This window comes from Numenius arquata, chromosome 11, assembly GCF_964106895.1.
Source record: "Numenius arquata chromosome 11, bNumArq3.hap1.1, whole genome shotgun sequence".
Classification (NCBI taxonomy): domain Eukaryota; kingdom Metazoa; phylum Chordata; class Aves; order Charadriiformes; family Scolopacidae; genus Numenius; species Numenius arquata.
Genome location: NC_133586.1, coordinates 1,950,810 through 1,970,792, shown reverse-complemented (window position 1 = coordinate 1,970,792; position 19,983 = coordinate 1,950,810). Strand labels below are relative to the sequence as shown.

General features: G+C 42.0%; 2 protein-coding genes across 2 annotated transcripts in view; both read left to right on the top strand.

The window, feature by feature from the left end:
• IQCH (IQ motif containing H) overlaps positions 1-865 on the top strand; it is a 64,232-nt gene extending 63,367 nt beyond the window's left edge. The window contains exon 19 of the mRNA XM_074155717.1: positions 800-865. Coding sequence (XP_074011818.1) covers positions 800-865 — 66 coding nt within the window. The remainder of the gene's footprint in view (positions 1-799) is intronic.
• Positions 866-9,128: 8,263 nt separating this feature from the next.
• C11H15orf61 (chromosome 11 C15orf61 homolog) lies at positions 9,129-11,999 on the top strand. Its single transcript, XM_074155716.1, has 2 exons — positions 9,129-9,514; positions 11,293-11,999. The coding sequence occupies exons 1-2, from the start codon at positions 9,181-9,183 to the stop codon at positions 11,418-11,420; spliced, it is 462 nt and encodes a 153-aa protein (XP_074011817.1). The 5' UTR covers positions 9,129-9,180; the 3' UTR covers positions 11,421-11,999.
• The last annotated feature ends 7,984 nt before the right edge of the window (positions 12,000-19,983 follow it).

Below are 19,983 nucleotides of genomic sequence, written 5' to 3'. Positions count from 1 at the left end.
GATGATCAGAGGGATGGAGCACCTCCCCTATGGAGACAGGCTGAGAGAGCTGGGGTTGTTCAGCCTGGAGAAGAGAAGGCTCCGGGGAGACCTCATAGCAGCCTTCCAATATCTGAAGGGAGCCTACAGGAGAGCCGGAGAGGGACTCTTTGTCAGGAGATGTAGTGACAGGACGAGGGGTAATGGTTTTAAATTGGAAGAGGGGAGATTTAGATTAGATATTAGGAGGAAATTCTTTCCTGTGAGGGTGGTGAGGCACTGGAACAGGTTGCCCAGGGAAGCTGTGGATGCCCCATCCCTGGAAGTGTTTAAGGCCAGGCTGGATGGGGCTTTGAGCAACCTGCTCTAGTGGAGGTGTCCCTGCCCATGGCAGGGGGGTTGGAACTTGATGATCTTTAAGGTCCCTTCCAAGTCTAACCATTCTGTGATTCTATGATTTATGTCCTGTGTACATCTAAGGTGAGTATAAACTTGAAGGACAGGAAAACCTAGGCATATTTTCACTATCTTTCAGTTTAAGTATGTTTAAGGCTTTTAGGAGTTAATCTGTCTCTTGCTAAAAATAAAACTGTGATAATTTTTAAAGTACTTATGACCATCTCTTCCTGTTTTGGAAAAAAAATATTTGCTATAGAATAGACTCTGCTCACAAAAAGTGACTGTATTGTATTCTCTACAATGAACTACAGCAATAATCCACTCACACCGATCCATTACGCACAACTCAAACCCAGGCTTTCTTAGGCATGTATCATTAGTCTAGGAATAATTAAAGCAACTTTGTCTTTTTATTTAACAGGAAAAACAGGGAACGGTTTTTATATTGTACGAAGACCAGAAGCGATACAGGTTGGGAATGGTGTAAGTATGTGCTGTCAGTGCCATGGTCTGACGAACACACGGGAACACCCGTGATGTGAAGCGGGTGACACCGGCCCGTGTGCCGGCCGGGGCAGGAAAGGAACAACCCGACCACCACACGCTCAGCTTCACCCACTGTCACCTGCTGATCAGAAAAGCATAATGACTTGTGGCAAGATCGGCCTTTTGAAAAGTTTTAGGCAGGCTTTAAGCATTTCAGTAATAAAGAGTCCAGGAGTCTGCTCAGATCAAAGGCTGAGCGCGCTGCAGGCTAAGGACCGACTGCAATTAGCTTCATGAGAGCCAGAATCACTGCCAGTAGCTGTGAGAGCACAGGGACTAGCACAGCCTCACTTATACAGGCAACATTATTAAAAACCTGACTATACACAATGTAAAGAAGGCTGAAGTTTAATGCCTTTTTATATTGTTCTTCCCGAAGTGATCAATGGCAACAGCGGTCAGGCAACTGCAGATCTCGTAGTTCAGTAATTCTTCAGACACACGACCCTCTCCCAAGAAGTCTAAGAAAGCATAATCTGCACCAATCTACTATGAACTGATTGAAAACCCCTCCTCAGAAGGAATTTAGGTAAAGTTTACTGCCAAAATAGGATGTAATGAGCGAGGGGCTGAAAGGGTCTGTTCTCAGTCTGTTCTGTTATCCCTTTGATGCTGGAGCTGTTTCATTAATGACCTGGGTAAGAAAACAGTTTCCTTGGGTGCTGGATGTGACCGCAGGTATTTTGGAGGACAGGAATGGAATTCAAAATGATCTCAATAAACTGATGAAACAATATGAAAAATAGAATCACATTCAGTTGGACCCAGGTGCAAGAAATGACACCCCGATAGCAGTAACGAATACAAGGAACAACGAGCTTTGCAGAAAAGGATCTGTGAGTTATCGCTGGTTCACAAACTGCCAGCAAGTCACGATGTCGTGATCTTACGGAAAAAGGTAAACACTATAACCTGGGAGAATGGGAAGTAATCCTTGCGTTCTGCGCCGAGGCAGGCAATGAAAACATTTAGAGTTCTAGAAGGGACGATTTGCAAGAGGAGCAGGGGGAGGAGGCAGAAGTGGGATCTATTAACAATCCTTAAGCACATAAAAAGCCTCTGCAGGAAGGAAAAATCTGATTTCCATCTCTTTGGTAGTAGGACAAAGAGAAATGAACTTAACTGGCAGCAAGAAAGACTCATGTTTGGCATAAGAAAAATTTCTGATGAAGTGAAGCACTAATTAGATTGTTCAGTGCAGTTGTCATTGACAGTGTTTAGTAACAGACTGGACAATCCTCTGTCAGGTTGATATAAGCAGCATTGATCCTGCCCCAGCACAGGGAACGGACTAAATGAACCGTAGGGATTGCTTCTGGGGCTGTGAGTCTTTCAGCCTGTTCTGAGCTCCTTGTGGCTGAGGCCGCTGGTAGCACACAAGGAGTCGGATTTGGTTAAAGCTGTTATTCCTACACTGTGCTGCCCTCACAGCCGACGTGATTGAGCTGTGAGATAAATCTGAAAGAAAATCACTGAACAAAAATCTGTAAAATATCTACAGGAGCCATTTAAACAGTGATTTAGGCACCTGAAAGTGTTCCGTAAGCCACTAGAATCTCCTAAGAGCCCAGTGATGCTGAAAGGTGAGCCCTTTCCTTCCCTGACCCCAGCTATGAAGTCCTCCTCCCTCCTGACCCCGCTTTTGCAGGGTCTCTGGTACTTTTACACCTCTCCAGGAGCTGATTCAGCTCAGTAGCTCAGCAGAAAGCTTTCTTTTAATGGATTGGGTTTCTGTGAAGCTGGGACTCGGTCCGTAGAGGGGTACATAGTGAGCAGGAGAGCTCCGCCAGATAGATGGGGAGGAACCTAGGAGAGGAGAAGGACCTGCCCTTTTCAGGGTCAGTGACCTGTTGGATGGGCTTGTCCCTGTTGGGGCGATTTCACTTCATTATCCACTAACCTTGGAAACGGAGTCCTTATATGAGAGACACTGCATCCTACCTACAGCGTTCCTAACTCCTTTGGAGCGATACATCAGCAGTTGTTCCCCTGGTAAGGAATGTGACCTCTTGGATCACCAGCTTGAATTGGCAGTTATTAGTATATTACCAGAATACTCTCAAATGTATCTGCTATACATTCTGATCCCAGGTGTGTCCTCCATCACATTGTCAATGCCGTTTCATTATCTTAACCTGGAAATATTTTCAAGAACATAACAGTTTGGCTTATAAAATCACTGAAATACCTGAAACATCTATGTGAATTATCATCCATTTTACTACACTGGAGATCTGTTGTCCATTCCAGTCAGTAAATCAGGTACATCTACTGTACCTCACATCCTGTTCCATATGATCGTATGTTTTGAGTCCGTACGTACCACTGAGAAACCAAAGCCTCAAAGGCTACAGTCTAAGAAACGCTGACACTGCTGAAATTTCTCTCTCATGAATTGTAGGCAGAAGCAACAGCTCCTCTGAACTAATCTGGATATTTAGTGTTCTACCGTCTCAGTCCTAACCCAACAGTAGCCTTTTCCTGGGAGTAGCTGAAACCTTACCGCTTACTTCTGCAAAGTTGATTAATAAAAATTATTTATTACACAAATCCTTTCCGTTGACAAGTTAAAATGGAGCCTCATCTTTCATATCTCCCTGAAGATTGCCACCTTGTGAGATTGAAAATACTCATTAAATTCCATCACCAGACAGGCACAAATGAGAGGGCGATTGTTTTTAAGCATGCAAAGGGAATCATTGGTAAACTCATTTGTTTGGATATCATTAACAGAACAATCGGAGAGGATCTCCAGGGGGTCCTCATGACCTTTGCTCGCAATCTCTTCATCATCCATCAAGAAATATCAGCACCTAATATGCAAGGCGAGACCAATTTTAAGGTGAGGTGTTAATTAACTAACGATCCTGGGTAATTTCTGTACAAGGGCTGAAAATACCTCATGCTGTATCATAAACAAGTGCTAAACCATTCCTTTTTTATTGTTAGCGGTATGTATTTTACAGTGTCTAGGTCAATATAGTAAGTCTCCCAACGAACCTGTTAGTTAAATTTAAGTTTGAAACTTTTTCTTTGAAAAGAGACGTACTTTAGCGTGAAATTATTTGTAATGGAATGCTCCTGACTGTCCTTTGTGAGAGCAAAGGAGCTGTTGGCACTGCCTCAGACGGTTCTGTCACAATTGTCTGTTTTATTTTAAAGGGACACCATCAGAGTAGGAATCTTAAATTAGAAACAAACTTCTCAGTTTATAATAGCTCCTTAGATTATTAACACTGATTTCTTTCATGCAGGCGGCCACTGTGTACTTTTTCCGTTGGTTCACATCAATTTCACAAGTCAATTTTGTTCCCAATTTTCTCTGCCCTTTCAATCTGCCTCCAGCGCCCGTCCCTTGGTGCCAGAGGATGCTCTGGGGGGGGGCAGGACAAAGCGCGGGGGCTCGTCACACCGGGGACGCTCTCCCAGGAGCCTCCACCTTTGCTGGGAAGCTCCTTTGTGCTGACCTCGCTGGCTAAAGGAGACAGTAAAGGAATAATGAATCCAACCCCACGCCCCGCAAGGAGCCCTCCTTACAAAGCCGCTTTGATTCCAGAGAACAGCTAAACCCTGCCGAGGGAGTTCTTTTGCTAAACTGTATCACCTTTAACTTCATAAAAAGTTTCTAAGATCCCATCTGTAAACCTTTTGTAGAAAGGTGAAGGGGAGCACTGTTACACATTTGTATCTTAACTCAACGTAATTTCTCCCAAATTCTTTCCCGTGTTAACTCTGCCTGTGTTTTCCTCTGACCAGCAGAGCGCGAAATGACAGTTTTAGAGAAGATATAATTAAATTTCAACTTGTTACAGAATAAAGAAACAAACAAAAAAACCCTCCTTTTTTTTCAATGTGAGAGGGTGAAAAGCAACCATTGAAGAAAAATCTGAAAGGGAACTCTTCACAGTGAGTTCACAATGATTTACATATGCGGAATAGAACACCTGTTAGTTATTTAGAAGTACAAATTGCAACAAACTGTATTTTTTATTTACCTGAGATTTGGTCGTATTTATCAATAATCCCCCCAACTGCCCCCAAAGTAACAGTAAATTCAACTGGAGCATCATGTCCTGTGTAACACTGGTTACCTTTTCGAGGCAAGCGCAACCAGCTGTGCGTTTTGGCTGCTGGATTTCATTATAATGCCCATTAAATAACTTGTATTCCTTGAATCTCTTACAGATGGCAATTCGAGATATTGAAGCAATTCTAGGAATTACAGCAGAAAACAAACTGAAATTGGAAGAAGAGCAACCTCCGAAAGCAGATGCTCTGAAAGAATAGTTAACGGAAAATGTTTAAATGCCTTATTCCTTATGCTTCTGGAAACGCTTTCTCATCTGTAAGAACAGGTTTGGTTTTCCTTCTGCATTGGTGTGTGAAGTAACATTAACTGAGACGGCACATTTCCGTGGGTTCTGAGTTCAGAATGGTTTCACGGTTCAAAATACCCCCTTTCACAAAAATAAACTGTTGAAAAGCAGAGGATCATAATAGATAAATGCCCCTGATGTTCACCCTGTCGTTCCTGAAGTGCAGTATCCGGTTTTTAAATCTCATTAATAGAATACACAGAGGGATCACGCTTTGTCACTAAATCAGACGAGATCACACTGTACTGAAAATAGTCCTGCGACCCTCAATTCCCTTTCAAACATATCATCTTCTAAAAGACAGGCCTCCAGCATGAAGGTAGGCCCAGTGTTCCTCTCCCTATAAATAAATATACTTAAATACCATCTTATCGCTAAGGCCAGCAACCCAGATTCCTCTTCAAAAACGGTTGTCCTTATTGTTATGATTCTGCTATTTCTTTTGTCATCTACAGATTTTTGCAGCAGTTGCTTTATGTTCACTTTCAAATGATCAAAAATAATGGCAACGGCACTGGGTTCACCAATCGATTCCGAGAGGACTTTCATACTTGTACTATGAATCCCGGTATAACATGGCTCTTGCAGATCTGCCCACCCATCGGATGGGTTCTGTATTTCAGATTCTGACTCTCTTTGTCAGAATTGCTGGGCACTGTTATGTTAAAGGACAACAGTTATGTTTGTAGAATTATTTTTGTCCTTCAAATCTCTAATCTCACTCCAACAGACAACACATTTTAAATTCCCCTCTAGAAGAATGCATCTCCCTTGGCTGGGCGCTACTGTCCCACGCGCGGTGACTATCTTTGGGGTTACTTCCCAAAGAGGTCAGGAAAAAACAGTTTTTAAGACAAATAATGAATGTGACCACGCAGTTGCAGCAGCTCAGCCCCCCGTTTTTCCCATGCCCAAGCCTCTGATCCGTTAGCTTTAAACATTACCTGTGGTGTTAGCCTTTTTCTCTTCTACTTGGGTCACAGAAATTGCAGACGAGAATGTTTGTGTAAACGTCAATCCCTGTTTGAAACAAACAAAAGTCAAAAATAGTATTTTTGTTTAGTTCTTGGTTGGTTGGTTTTGTTCCTTTCTTACATGTAATCTCAATCTGGTCTTGGTTTTGGAGATACCAGGGCCCACATGGATTTTTCTAATGTGAAATTTAGCCATGAATGAAATTCCTGGAAGTCTTTATTCTATAGGGAAGGGGAAGGGGAGGAAAAGGAAAGGGTATTGGTATTTTTGGCTGTGGTAGGTACAACAACAATCTCTCACTTGCTAATAAATAATATGCCAAAAAGCACAGTATAATTGCTTATTAGTTCTTCCAAGTAGGTAAGATGTATTTGTTCTCTGCTCTACTTTGAGGGGGTGCAGAACGGTACGTTGTTCTGACTTTTTCCTCACCCTGTTTGTAATACACTCCTTCCAGTTTTACTGCTAAGCAGCTCTTTGGAGATTTCTCACCTTCCTTCCCATCCAAGCTGTATCACATCCCAGTTTGGCCAGTAGAAGCAACATCCTGGAGGAGGAGGAGGCACAGAAGAGCAGGGCAGATTCAACCTAGGAGCCAGCTCGTTTCTTAAGGGTTAAGGAAAAGGAAGCCTCGATCCAAGCCAGAACAACATAAGGTCTGAGAGGCTCATTAGTTCACTGGCACTTAATCGACTGCCCTGTCCTAGGAGTAAAGGAAACCAGCACTTCCTTATGTCTTTGTTCTCTTCTGACAAAAGAAAACTGTACCTGTTTTTGCAGGGAACAAGTGATCTGAAAGTTCCCGTGGTGAGAGAGATTTCTCAGCGCGTGCAAAGTGTGAAATGTATTTTGAGGAAAAAAAAGTTTTTAATTACTATTAACACTTCTGAGCGTTGAGCTGATGGAAGGATTGAAACTGCTTTGCAGTCTCTCACATTCAACTCCCATGCTGCTGGTGCCAAAAATGTATTTTTTTTAACAATACAGCAGATATAAAAATAAATTATAATCTGGAAAAAAAAAAAAAGTCAGAAATACAGTTGCGATTCTCCTGTTCACACAACTGGATTATTTATTCCCACCCACTGAAGGAATAATAGAGTCCTTGAACTGTAGCTTGAATTTTAGCACTATTCAGAACCTGATCTAGACTGGGAAGAAAGCAGAGCAAGAGGGAATGGAAAGATAAAAGGTTGCCCAGGTGTGGCTGCTCATCAGAAATTGCCACAGAATTCTGCAGGTAAGGACAGCAAAAGCCCAAGCTGGTTCCCCAGCCGTGGCTGAATGCTTGGAGAAGGAGATGAGGGGCGGTGGGGTTTGGCATCAACTGCAGAAGATGCAGACAATGAAAAGAAAGGTTCTGTGCTTCTGATGGGCCAGAGCTGCAAATGAAGACGTGCATTCAGCTGACGGCACTGTATGGATCTTGTTTTTGCAAGAATTGACATACTCTGAGGCGCGTTTGCTACCCATTTCAGGTCCTTCTCCTGAGAGAACGTTACCTGGAGTTCATACTGGGAACGGGGTCTCCCTTTTTAGATATTTGGGTTTAAAGTCCTGAGGAAAAAACCCAAACAAAGAAACCAAAAAAACAAACAACATTCAGCCCAAGTTTCCACATTTGGAATGACAACTCCGAGCACATTTTTGGTACGCGTTGTGCAAGTAGAGATGCACCTACATTCCCTTAACCAGTGCAAGGTTGCGCTGCCAGAGGCTGAAGGATTTTTCCCTTCTTCTTGCACTGTAAGATCGACACAAAGTTAACTGCAAAATATCTTGAAAGAAATACTTTTAAAAATCGAAGTCATTATCATGTGTCCTCTTTATAGGCCATAGCTTCATGGGAGGTAGTTTTGACCATGACTGTCACTCCTCAGGTGTAACACATTAGTTCAGCCCTTCAGGGACCCACAGCATCAGATTCCAGCTTCTTTTCTATCCTCAGCCATTGCTACCACTAATAAAGAAAGATATTAAAGATAACTACGCTCTATTAATTATAGGAAGGTGAACTGGAGTCAAATTTGTTTCTGACGATGATTAATAATTACTGGTTCTACACACACGTAGTACATTACAGTAAATAAACAGAGTACGTTGCTGGGTAGTAATTGATTAATTAGCACATTCATAGTACATAACTCAATGGTTTAAGATTGCTGAGTTTGAGATATTGCTTGCAATTATTAAAAGGAAAAAATCTGTTCCCATTTCTCAGTTTACTCTTCTGTACAATCTTGTTTTCTCAGACTGTTTAATGGTTCAAAACCTTAGCTTTTATTTAGAAAAATCGTATCATGGACTGTTGGTTATGATTTCACAGTATTTCTCTTCGAAGGGGTCTAACGTTTTCAAGCAACTATTTTAAAACAGACACCGCTGTCAAATTTCACCGGTCTCCCGCAATTTTTCCTCAGCGCCCGTTAACCCGCTCCATGCTGCGAGCTGCCGGCGACACAGAGGGTGTTCCCGTCAGCACGCAGGCTGCAGACAACACCCTTCCTAAAACTGTAATTCCACGATTCTTTGCGATATTCTCACTCGTCCTAACGAGCGTTAAGGTTCGCCCCCAGTACCGGGAGGCCAGCCCGGTCAGCGTGGGGCAGGACGAGCCTCCCCTCGCCCCGCGGGGCCGCCTCACCTCAGCGCGGAGGGCTCCGCCGCGGCCTTCCCCTTGGCCGGGCCCTCCCCCTCAGGGAGTCGCGCACACCGGGCTGCCCCGCTCTCCCCCGCACCCACAGACGGGAGCCACCCCCGCCGCTCCGCGGCCCCGTCCCGCCGCCGAGGTGACCCCGCCGCCGCCGCCCCTTCCCGCCCTCCGGCCGGCGCAGGCGCCGAGGCGGCGCAGGCGCGGCGGAGCGGAGCCGCCGGTGCGGGGGTGGAGAGGGGGGCGTCCCGCGGGATGCGGGCGCTGAGACGGCTGCACGAAGCGGCGGTGGGGCTGCTGTTGTGGCGGGGCTCGGCGGCGGCGCCCCGTCCCGCCGCCTCGGAGGTGCTGAGCCAGCACCTGCGGCAGCGCGGCCTGCCCCACTGGACCTCCTACTGCGTCAAGTACAGCGCCGTCCGCAACGACCAGTTCGGCCTCTCCCACTTCAACTGGCGGGTGAACGGCGCCAACTACCACATCCTGCGCACCGGCTGCTTCCCCTTCATCAAGTACCACTGCTCCCGCGCCGCCCCGCAGGACCTGGCGCTGCAGAACGCCGCCTTCACCGCCCTCAAGGTCCTCAACGCCGGTGAGTCGCCTCCCGCGCCGGCCGGGCGGCCTCCTCTCAGCTTACCTGGCGGGCTGTGAGGCGGGCGGGCTGCGCCCCTCACAGGAGGGACGGCGGCGGGACGGGTGAGACGGGGAAGGGCGAGCGGAAAGCGGCGGTGGCGGCTGGCGGGGGCCGTGTCCCCCGGAGCCGGGGGCTGCCGGGCTGCTCCGGACCCCTGAGGTGGGCGAGTCCGCCTGAGGCGCCGCGTCCTCCGCCCCCGCCGGCTGCGACCGGGCGGAGTGAGGGAAAGGGAATGATCAAAAGGTGCCCGTCCTGTCAGCGGCTGCGGGGGCGCTGAGCTGTAAATCGATATTCCTCGGGGTTTCTCCGAGTCCCTGTTTCTCGGTCCACTTGCGAGGGTGAAAAATTAAACCGCCCTAAAGCAAAGGCGCGAGCGCTTGTTCCTTACATGGCTCACATCGGCTGGTAGGGATCATCTTCCATCTAAAACATCTACGTTCTGTTCCCGTGGATGAAATTCTGCCCTCTAAGCGAATACACGAGCTCTAGATGAAACAAAACAGTTTGTCTCTTAGAAATGGGCTAATTTCTTGCCTCTAAAATACAGGCAGTGTCTGATGGAGTGGGGGACTTGGACCCCTCTAGCCCAAAGTGCTGCGGCAATATAAATAAATAATAATGCTCTATCAGTACCTTATTAATATAACAATAGGTATAGGTAAGTTTAGAAATACATCATTATTCAAAACACAGTAAAGGACACAACACTTACTTAAACGGTGTCAGCCACATAATGAATTTCATCAGTTTCTTGCTTTCATACTTCGTTTAAAAGAAACAAATTCATTGGCTTTGCAAGTCTTCAGTGACTTTTTGCAAAATGTGTCAGCTAATCTTCATTTTTTGATCTTTTCAGCTGAAAATATAATCACAAAGATTGATTTCTTAATAATGACTTTAAATCCGATTTTACTTTTCCCTCCGCCTAGTCAGACCTTTCATCTTCCCCATCCTCCTTGCAGCTGCCCCACACCTTTCCTATGGAAGTGATTGGCAAGCGCGACTGGAGAGTCCGCTCATCTCCTTCTTCTGAGAAAATCGAGCTTAAGCACGTGGGGAACTTTAAAAGCAGGCTAAATCAGGTGGTTCTGTACCGTACTGAATGTAGGGCCTAAACCCAGCTCCATTTCCCCCCCCCGACATATGAAGTAAAATACTGTCGCCTGTATTAGATGGGTAATTCAGCCGTGCTAAAAATGACAGCACTTTTTATATATCCACATTTCTACGTGTTCCAGTTCTGTTGGAGTTGGCAGTCGTGACGACTGATACAATTTTCCCAGGAGCAGCTTCATGTTGGTCTATGAAGTCACTGCCTGTTTTCCTTCCTATCTCTGCTCTGATACATAAACCCTGAACTGGTAACTACGTGGATGTCCAGGGAGTTTGTGTCTGCGTGTTCGGATAGATATTATTTACCTTTAATCGGTAGAAATCAGGCCGTATACATGACCGCGTTTCACTCCTTCCATACTGCTGTCCTCCCATTTTCTTTTTCTGTTAATTCCTGTGTTGCTGCTTTTCCTGAGCTGCTTTCCGAGTCCTGTGTACTTGATGCACAGGAAGGGTACTCTCTGCTGATAGCTGCTTGCAAGCTTTTCAGGAAAGGCAAAATGTTAATAAGGCAGCTTTTCCTCTAATTAAATTTTGGAGTCATTATTCTTTACTGTTATTAGGCGACTTTAATTTTCCTGGCTTGCTGTCTTTGTATGTAACGTGTTTTTGTCTTTTCTTAGGCATCCCAACTTTACTATATGGAATTGGCTCCTGGTTCTTTGTCAGTGTCACAGAGACTGTTCATACGAGTCATGGCCCAGTTACTATTTATTTTCTAAATAAAGAAGATGAAGGCGCAATGTACTGAAATCACGCCCTCCAGTACCTGTCATTTGGTGGGTTTCTGTGTTACCGCTGCTACAAATACCTACTCCCTTTGGCTAAAAAGAACTGAAGGCAACTGTTTGTTTTTTACAGTGCATTCTTTGACGTAACATGCTGTCTTCAGGAAGCTTCGTGGACTTTTTGGTGATAAGAGGTTTATTTTTGCAGAGGTCGGTAAAGTTGAAAAAGTAGAAGCCTTGGGAGAAGAATTAATATTTCTAATGGCATTAGAATTTATGTAAGTCAGTGACTAGTGCTGCTGAACAAGCTTGTGCTAATTTAATTTTACCAACTTAGGGAACTGAATTGTAGCGTGCGGGCAAGGAAACTGTGAATACACGAGACATTTTCAGAACGTGTCTCTAAAAAGATGAAGCTGCTTATGTTTAGACTGACTGGGTGTTTCGCGATGCGTTAATTGTCGTAGTTGCAATGAATCCACGGCACTGACTGTTCACAATTGCCTGGAAGACTCTTTGGAAAAATGCCACCCCGAGAAGTTGAAAATGGCTGTATCACATTTCTTCAAATTATATTTAAATAAAATATCTAAAATATGGTTTATGCTTGGTTTTTTGTTTGTTTGGTTTTTTTTTTTTTTTAAATTCTTAAGCTCCAGATATCTGCATTTTTTTAATTTTCATTTTGGTTGCTTTATAGGTAAGGAACAAAACCTACATAATCTAGAATATTTATGTTGCGCTAATTTACAAATTGCTGATGTTTTTAATAAATCCAGGAGAATAAGAAGAATACTACCCTCATTTTTTTGATGCAAAATAACTGATTTCTCCAGCTGTTACGTGAGCACAGCTGTAACAGGTGAATATAATGATGGAATTACTTAAATTCAGTTGGAAACCTGAGCAAAGAAATAGCTTTTAGGGAATTACTTGGATAGTAAAAATACAGAATTATTGGATAGTAAGTTCAAGTAAGAGACGCCTGTACAGGATATGTTACTGGTGCTTAGTTTTAGTGCCAGGAAATAATGCTGTATATTCCGAATCCCATGCCTGGTGACGTATGTTGATTATTCCAATTTTCATAAATAAATGTAAAATGGGTAGGTGCTGGTTTTGGAGGAGAATCGCTGTTCCTAAATGAATGATTATCAAGCTATGACTACAGTATAATTTCATTTAAATACTTTTTTTTACTTAATTCCATATAATAGAACTGTTCCCTACTTAATGAAGCAACACGAGTGTTTTTTCTAAAAGCAACACTAAATAACACTTTAATTAGAGAAGTGCTTGCATTGTTCTATTTAATTTTGGAGAATATTCTTGACTCAAGTTAAATGGGTCTCAAAGATGAAGAGAAGGTATTACAAGAAGCCTCATTAATAATGACTCTTGGCATTTTTCTAGAACTGATTTTCACTGTATTGGATAAAGTTAAATAACTGCAGCTCATAAGTTTAAAGTCAAATACTGCTCATTCATTGCTACAGATGTGGTCAATACCTTGCTGTAAAGGTTTAGTCTCAACGCAGGGTTGATAAAATGGTTTTTAATTACCAGACTATAAATACAGCTCTTCATTGGAGTTGCACCTCCGCTCGCTGCAGCTCGTTTGATTTCTGATAATGGGTACTGCTGACTTTGCTTACCTGTTTTTCAATAAATGCAGGCAACACGACTCCTTGTCCATACGGTGATGGGCAAGTCTCCTTAGAGAACATCTTTGACAAACTACCCTATTGATTCCTGCAATTCTGTGCTGCTTGCAGCATTAAATAGAGGCTTGATTTCTTGTTCAATGATCTCGCTGTGTAACAATTAAGCAAATGTAATATTTTCTTGTATTACATGAAAATCAATAGACCTCTTGCTCCTATGAAGTTGATCATGCGAAAGGATGAACTGGAAGATGTCTGAGGGCAGAGTGCAAATATAGCATCGTTCGTTCACTTCCTTAGGGCTCGTGTGTGACCCCTTACAGTACCTGAGAGGGAAAATCTGCTATTTGTAAGGGATAACGCTCGAGTTATTAAATCACAACAAAGATCATTCTCAAATGTGAATATAAACCTACTTGATTGTCTTCAAAGGTAAAATACTTCATCTGGCTTTCATTCTCTTTTTACTATAAATACCTACTTCTTAGTATCTTTTTTCATCGCTTACCTTAAGTTTTGGCCTGAGTGCAAGATGGAAATGTTGAGGGCCAAGAAGATCCAAGAAGATTCATACCAACTTGTCTCAGACATTTCCGCGTGGCTCAGGGGAAGATGATTATCAAGCGAGGATGAGCAGTGCGTAGTTCTCGGCTGAACCTTCCGTACTTTACCTTTTGGATCCCCGTCACCGTGAGCTCTTGCTTTATGGCAGTTGGCTCCTAAAGGGACTCTCTAGTGTGAGGAGAAGTCCGAATGCGTGAACTAAAGCATGTCCCTGAAGTGGGCTGTAAAGATGAGCTTCTGGCAGTTTAATTGTTCGAAGATGTGTTATTTGCACGTGTAGCGCTTCACTGCTGTCTGTTGCCTGTAAGGCCCTGTCAGGTTTTCTTACAACCTTGTTGCTTCCAAAGACAAACCTGTAGGGAATGAGGCTTTATTAATTCCTCTGATCCAAAATAATTTATTTGGAGTTGTTTTAATTAGCAGCTTCCTTTTTTTTTATGTATTATACTATGCATATGTTGTGTATGCAACATATACTAATATTGATACTTTTTTTATAGATAATTGAACTATGAAATGACCCTTTAACTTTTTAGAGATGTGATCTGCACCATTTCCATTTGAAATAAACTGTAGTTTATCTTGTAGGTCTTGCCTTAATTATCTCTACTGTATTCAAGACTGATGTTTAAATGAGTGAGAGATGACATAAAAAGGCAGGGAGCTTTGTTTCACCTCACTTAATGACTCCTTCAGCTAAATGAAACCCCAGCCTAAACCTGGAGGATCAGGTAGCCACTTCTCGTAGCAGCCTTTTTAAACAGTAATGACTATTGGGGGCATCTTAACCTAAACGAGCGCTTAGCGTTACATCTTACCCAGGTCAATGGTCTCAGGTATCCCAGTTAAACTGTGTTACTGTAAATTAATGGAAAATGTAACTGCGCTTTGCTGAAAGATCAATGTCCAATAAAGGCTGCACAATCAAATCTTGTTGCAATGATTGAGGTCCTTAATTGCCTTTCAAAGATAAGGTGGTAATCAACATAGGTTTAACTGATCTTTTTTACCAGTTCAATTACATGCTAATGACTACAGCCAAGTCAGGATCTTTAACTACTTATACTTATTAAATCTTATGTTTGTTGTGAAAAATTACTTAAGCCACACAATCGATAAAACCCAGGTCTTAATTACTATATTTCACTTTTATACCTTTTTGTATGTTTGACAAATGTTTCGCCAGAGACTGCAGCACTAATGATAGTACCCCAAGAAATACTGTTTTCTGTTATTGTCTGCTCCTCCAAATTATGGTAACACATGGGTGTTTTTATGTTTGTTTTAATGAAGTTTTGTGACTAGTGATGCAAACATGTTCTAGGCAGCTCATTGTACTTAAATAGTACTTAAGTACTTAAATACTTGGAGCAACCTGGTCTGGTGGGAGGTGTCCCTGCCCAGGGCAAGGGGGTGGAACTGAATGATCTTTACGGTCCCTTCCAACTCTAACCATTCTGTAATTCTACAAAATATCATTTTTACCTATAATAGCACTCATTTTTACTACTTGTTAACCTTCAGGTGGGCACAGTTTCAACTTGAAGTTCTTAACATTTTTTCAATGTAAATTAATACTGATTTAGACACTAGTAAGGATTGATATTCCCAATTGTTTATGATTAGTACTCTCACGTTGTCTCAAAAATAAGTTGCTGTGTCCCCTTTCTTTCCCTGGAGCGACATCCAGGGAAAGACATCTCCAGTCTTCAGAGAAACCTGGAGCCAACTGACCTTTCATTGACTTAAGCAGAAGTTAGATCCATCCTCAGCTTGCTTTGTGTGGTTGACCTGCTGTAATTCTGAGTGCATTGCAGGATTAGGTAGACTCTTTCGGATTTTTCCTTTATCTTTTGCATATTTGTGCTTCCTCTGTGTGCAAAAGTTGGCAGGCATGAAGAGATCTCAGTTTCTCAAGACTCCTGTGAGGCAGAGCACCAGTATCCCAAATTTAACACCAGAAGTGTGTGACACAGTGATGTACGTGTGCTCGCTTAGGCTTGCCAAGCTCACTCGTGTTCAGTGAACAGTACAAACACTGAAAATCTCTAAAATGGTAACTATATCAATAACCTTTGCCTTAATTTGAGTTTGAGAGAAACTGTCAGTGCTTTCTGAGCTCTTACGGGAAAGTACATGTTTATCAGCTAATTTACTTATTAAAAGCAGTTCAAATTCTGCAGCAGTGGAGTAGGAAGGCAGGTTAATTACTCATCACCAGAATCACCAGAGAGAAAGGCTACTCTTTTTTAGTCTTCTTTTTTTTCCTCTCGTCTTCCCCCCCCCCCCTTTTTTTTTTTTTTTCTGAACTGCTGAAAGAAGTTGAAGGAAAGGGGAATGATGATGTGGAACTTCTGGAGCTCCTACAGGAAAATGGAGTGGAGGAAACGTTAATTCTCTGACAAATGTACTGAGCGAATGAAAGGCTTCAGCAAAACCAGCCTCAGTGGAGTAGAAGGGCTGGGTGGAGTTCACATGGAGAAGGATGGATTTGGTGGGAAGGATGTCTAGAACAGGAAGGAGAATGAGCAAATAATGTCAGGTTTGAAGAAGCTGCTTTCTTCAGCCTGGTGCTTTTCAGCTCTTAAGTATTCTCACACCTCTTGATAGTCCCATTGCTAACGCTTTCTGGAAAAGGAGAACAGGAATCCAAGTTCATTCTTCCAGCACTCAAAAGAGAAGTGTTACTGCATTTTGTCATGGACAGATTTAAAATTTCCGATGAAACAGAATTTAATGGAATCATTCTATAGGCAAGAAAAACAAAGTAGAAAAGTGTGACTTGACTAAATAGTGCCCTTCAAGAATCTAATAGCAGTAAAATGATCCTTGATGTCTAAATCTCTTTGCAAACCATAATTTTAGATCTCCCCGATGCACGTTATTGAATGAACACGTTATTATTAATGAAACGTAGGTATTTCTTAATAGTTGAATGCCCTTAGGCCCCTTTGGCTTAGACCAACTTTGCCTGAAACAAAGGAGATTTTGCTTCATATATTATTTATTTTGGCCATTTAATTTAAATTGGCTTTTGCTGTAACTCCTTAATCATGTTCACTACAGAAAAGTAAGTTAATAATTCTGAAAGTTGTCTTGATTTCTTCCTAAAATATACATATTTATGGAATTAGATGTCATGTTACGCTTTCTTGGGCTGAATTGTTCAGTTTAAATATACCTAAGGAAAAGTGGCAGCTTTGGCATTACAGCAAGGGGAATGTAGAATAAAAATTGTCACTAATATATTCCAAGTTTATTTACAAGATTTTTTTGACTTCTTGAAATGAATAAGATATTACTACTGTGTTTGCATTTAAGTCCTTAAAGTGAAGCATGTGTGGAGCACAACATATAAAAATTTGCATTAACGATTGGGACACTCAATGTCAATTACTGACCTTTGTGAATTAGTAAGTGACTAAATGCAGCTGAAATAAAGAGGCCTAATGTATCACAAAATATTTGTTACTTATAGATGAGTGTAGTTTAACCTTAATTATTTATGCTAATACATCACCATTTTCTAGTGAATGCAGTGTGATATATATTTAGAAAGTAATGACGTCCACGTAGCATGAGAGCTTTCTGCTGCAGACTGTAAGAGATCATGATTTTCTCTGAATTCAAGTTATAAATGATCCAGATTATTAACATTTTTAGTGACGAGGTTGTCTTACAGAAAGCTCAAATGTCTATCTGTTCAGAATTTTAAAAAATACAGAGGAAGCCACTAAGGTTTGGAATGATGGAATACTCTTACAATTTTGCCAGTTTAGATGCATTATGGTTGCTGTTTGCTTGCGATATACATATGGCTTAGAGTGATTTTATTAGCAATTGCATCGCTTTAAGCACAGTTTATGAGCCCTGTTCTAGTTCATTATAAAAACAATTTATTACTTTCACTGATATTAATAATCCTAATAGAATTAAAACCGTAAAACATGATGAAAAGCAATCCTTCAGACAAAAAGTCTGATCCAGGAAACTTTCCTGTTTAAAATGCAAATTTCAAGAGAGACCTCTTTTAAAGAACACTTGAAATTTTTGAACAAGATTATAAAATATTGCAAAGTCAAACCTACTTCAATTCTTACAAGAAGAAATACCATTGGATATGATTGTTACATGCTTAGTGATTCATGGGCCTGGTTATATCCATGCTTTGTGATACATGAATTATTTAGGAAGAAAAATCACAATAATTTTGTTGTTACTCAAGAATTTATAGGTTGACAGAAAAACAATTAGGCAGCCCCTGAAGCTGGTCTGATGGGGTACAGTAACATCATTAATGAGACACGGGCATTTTTGCTCAATCCAGCTGGTATAGTTTATGTTGTGATTTTTCAGTAATTGTGTATTATACCTAGCCTTTAAAGCATACATAAAACATGCTTGTCATCTGCTTTACTTTAAAATGTGCTCACAATTTATAAAGCAAGAGCTAAACATTTAATAATTCAGCCTAAATAAGTTTACTGCGTGGAGTGGTTTTTTTCAGTCCAAGATGAGTTTACTGTGAGAAAGAGTTTGAAAAGAATCTACTTGAGGTCAGATTCTGCTCCACTGAATTAAAACTAAGAATGTTTTATTTATTGATATTTGGTTCACAAACAGCCCTTTCTGAATGGAAAGTAAGAACGTTTCATTTCCTGATACTTGGTTCACAGACAGCCCTTTCCCTCTTATTCCAGAGCCTGCGCAAAGTGACTGCAAGGGGGAGTGGGAAGGCCTAGAAGGAACACAGCTGGTTTTCTGCAAGTTTTAATGCAGATTTTAAGGGATCTTAATCTATACATTGATTATAGATATTGATATATATTGATCAAGGTGAAACACCTGGGTGATTCTTTCCTGGGAGATACATTTTGGAGAAGAATATGTTTAGAAAGTCTGGACACCGTTGACCTACTTTTTTCAGAAGCGTGAGGGAATTGGGTTTGCTGCACTCGCTGGCAATCTGAAAACCTGGGAGGGAATAAAAGGTGAATTTCACTTTTGTTATTTTATCAACATAGAAAGTTATGTATTAGTCTACTTAAAAAAACCAAACAAACGTGAAAACTATGTTGCTAAAGCAACGATCAGGTGCTGTTTTCTCTAAGAAATGAGGAGCTTACCCTTTGTTACGTGTGATACCTATGTAGAAACTGGTACAGGGAGGAAGCAGAGATGATAAATTGAATTTAGTGAGCCAAGGACTGGCACTTAGATTCTGCTTCCTCTGAGCCTGATTTTATACTCTATCTGAATTACACGTAACGTAATGCGTACTGGTATATAGGTACTGGTAATACAGTATTCCAAAATATTGTTAGTAGTTGAAACGTTGAATAACTTTTAGCACACGTGGCTAACGAACATTAACTATTTAGTCTGTTACGAGGTAAATGCGTGCTATTCGGATGTCATAGCTGGGCAAATTCTAGTAGTGAGGTTAGAATGTCCCAGGGATGCTCAGGAGGAGCTATAATGAAAACACAGGACTGTCTGAGTGTCCTCAGCTTGCTTGCTCTGCCTCATTTCTTCTCCCCAATGGACATGGCACAAGGCTTGAGGAAATTCGTTTTGGGTCCTAATCCCGGTTGTTGTGCACTTCAACTCCTGATACACCCCAGTGCAATTGCCATAATTTCCCTGTTTTCGTTTTCAATGAATATTTACAATGGGCATTTCTTAAGGGTTATTATAAAAGTAGCATGTATGTCAAAAAATGCTGTGTAAAAAGGACTATGTGAGTTCCAAGCACTGCATTTTTCACCTGCATTCACTCCCAAGGCTGAGCTCACACATCCCTCCACCAAGGGCGAGGAAAAGCTCCCAGATACAGGTCCTGCCACAGGAATATTCAAGAAGAGGGCCAGGGGAGAAAGCTTTTTCTTTCCTCCCTCTTCTTTTTATGGCGTCTTGGTAGAGGGACTCAAAATTTCATTATGTGATGTCTGCAGTAGTGAAAAGATAGAAAATTACTTGTGTTAGATAACTTCCTTTGCAGTGGGAATTAGAGAGGGAAACAAGTAATAACTTATTTCCTTACTTTTTTGAGGGCCTTGCAAATTACCCTGATAACCATGTTCCAGGCAATCAGTGGGGTACAGCATTTTTTCCCTACCACTCACCGGTACTCCCATGAGATTCCGCAGCATGGCAAATTGAATCATTTTAATATTCTTCTGTGTCAGCATTCTGCTTTTCCTTGGAAACAAACAGTTATTTTCTTTACATGGCCATCTCCAGATCTCCTCTGCCCTCTCTACAGCAATGGAAAGCAGCAGAGAGCAGCAGCAGACTGCAGTGAGACAGCGGGGCTTGCGCTTGTAGCAGAAAAACAGCCTGGAAGTCTGTGGCACTG

Coding starts and splice junctions, on each gene's coding strand:
- C11H15orf61 (XM_074155716.1), top strand. CDS start 9,181: ATGCGGGCGCTGAGACGGCTGCACGAAGCGGCGGTGGGGCTGCTGTTG. Junction 9,515..11,292: donor CCTCAAGGTCCTCAACGCCG/GTGAGTCGCCTC, acceptor GTCTTTTCTTAG/GCATCCCAACTTTACTATAT.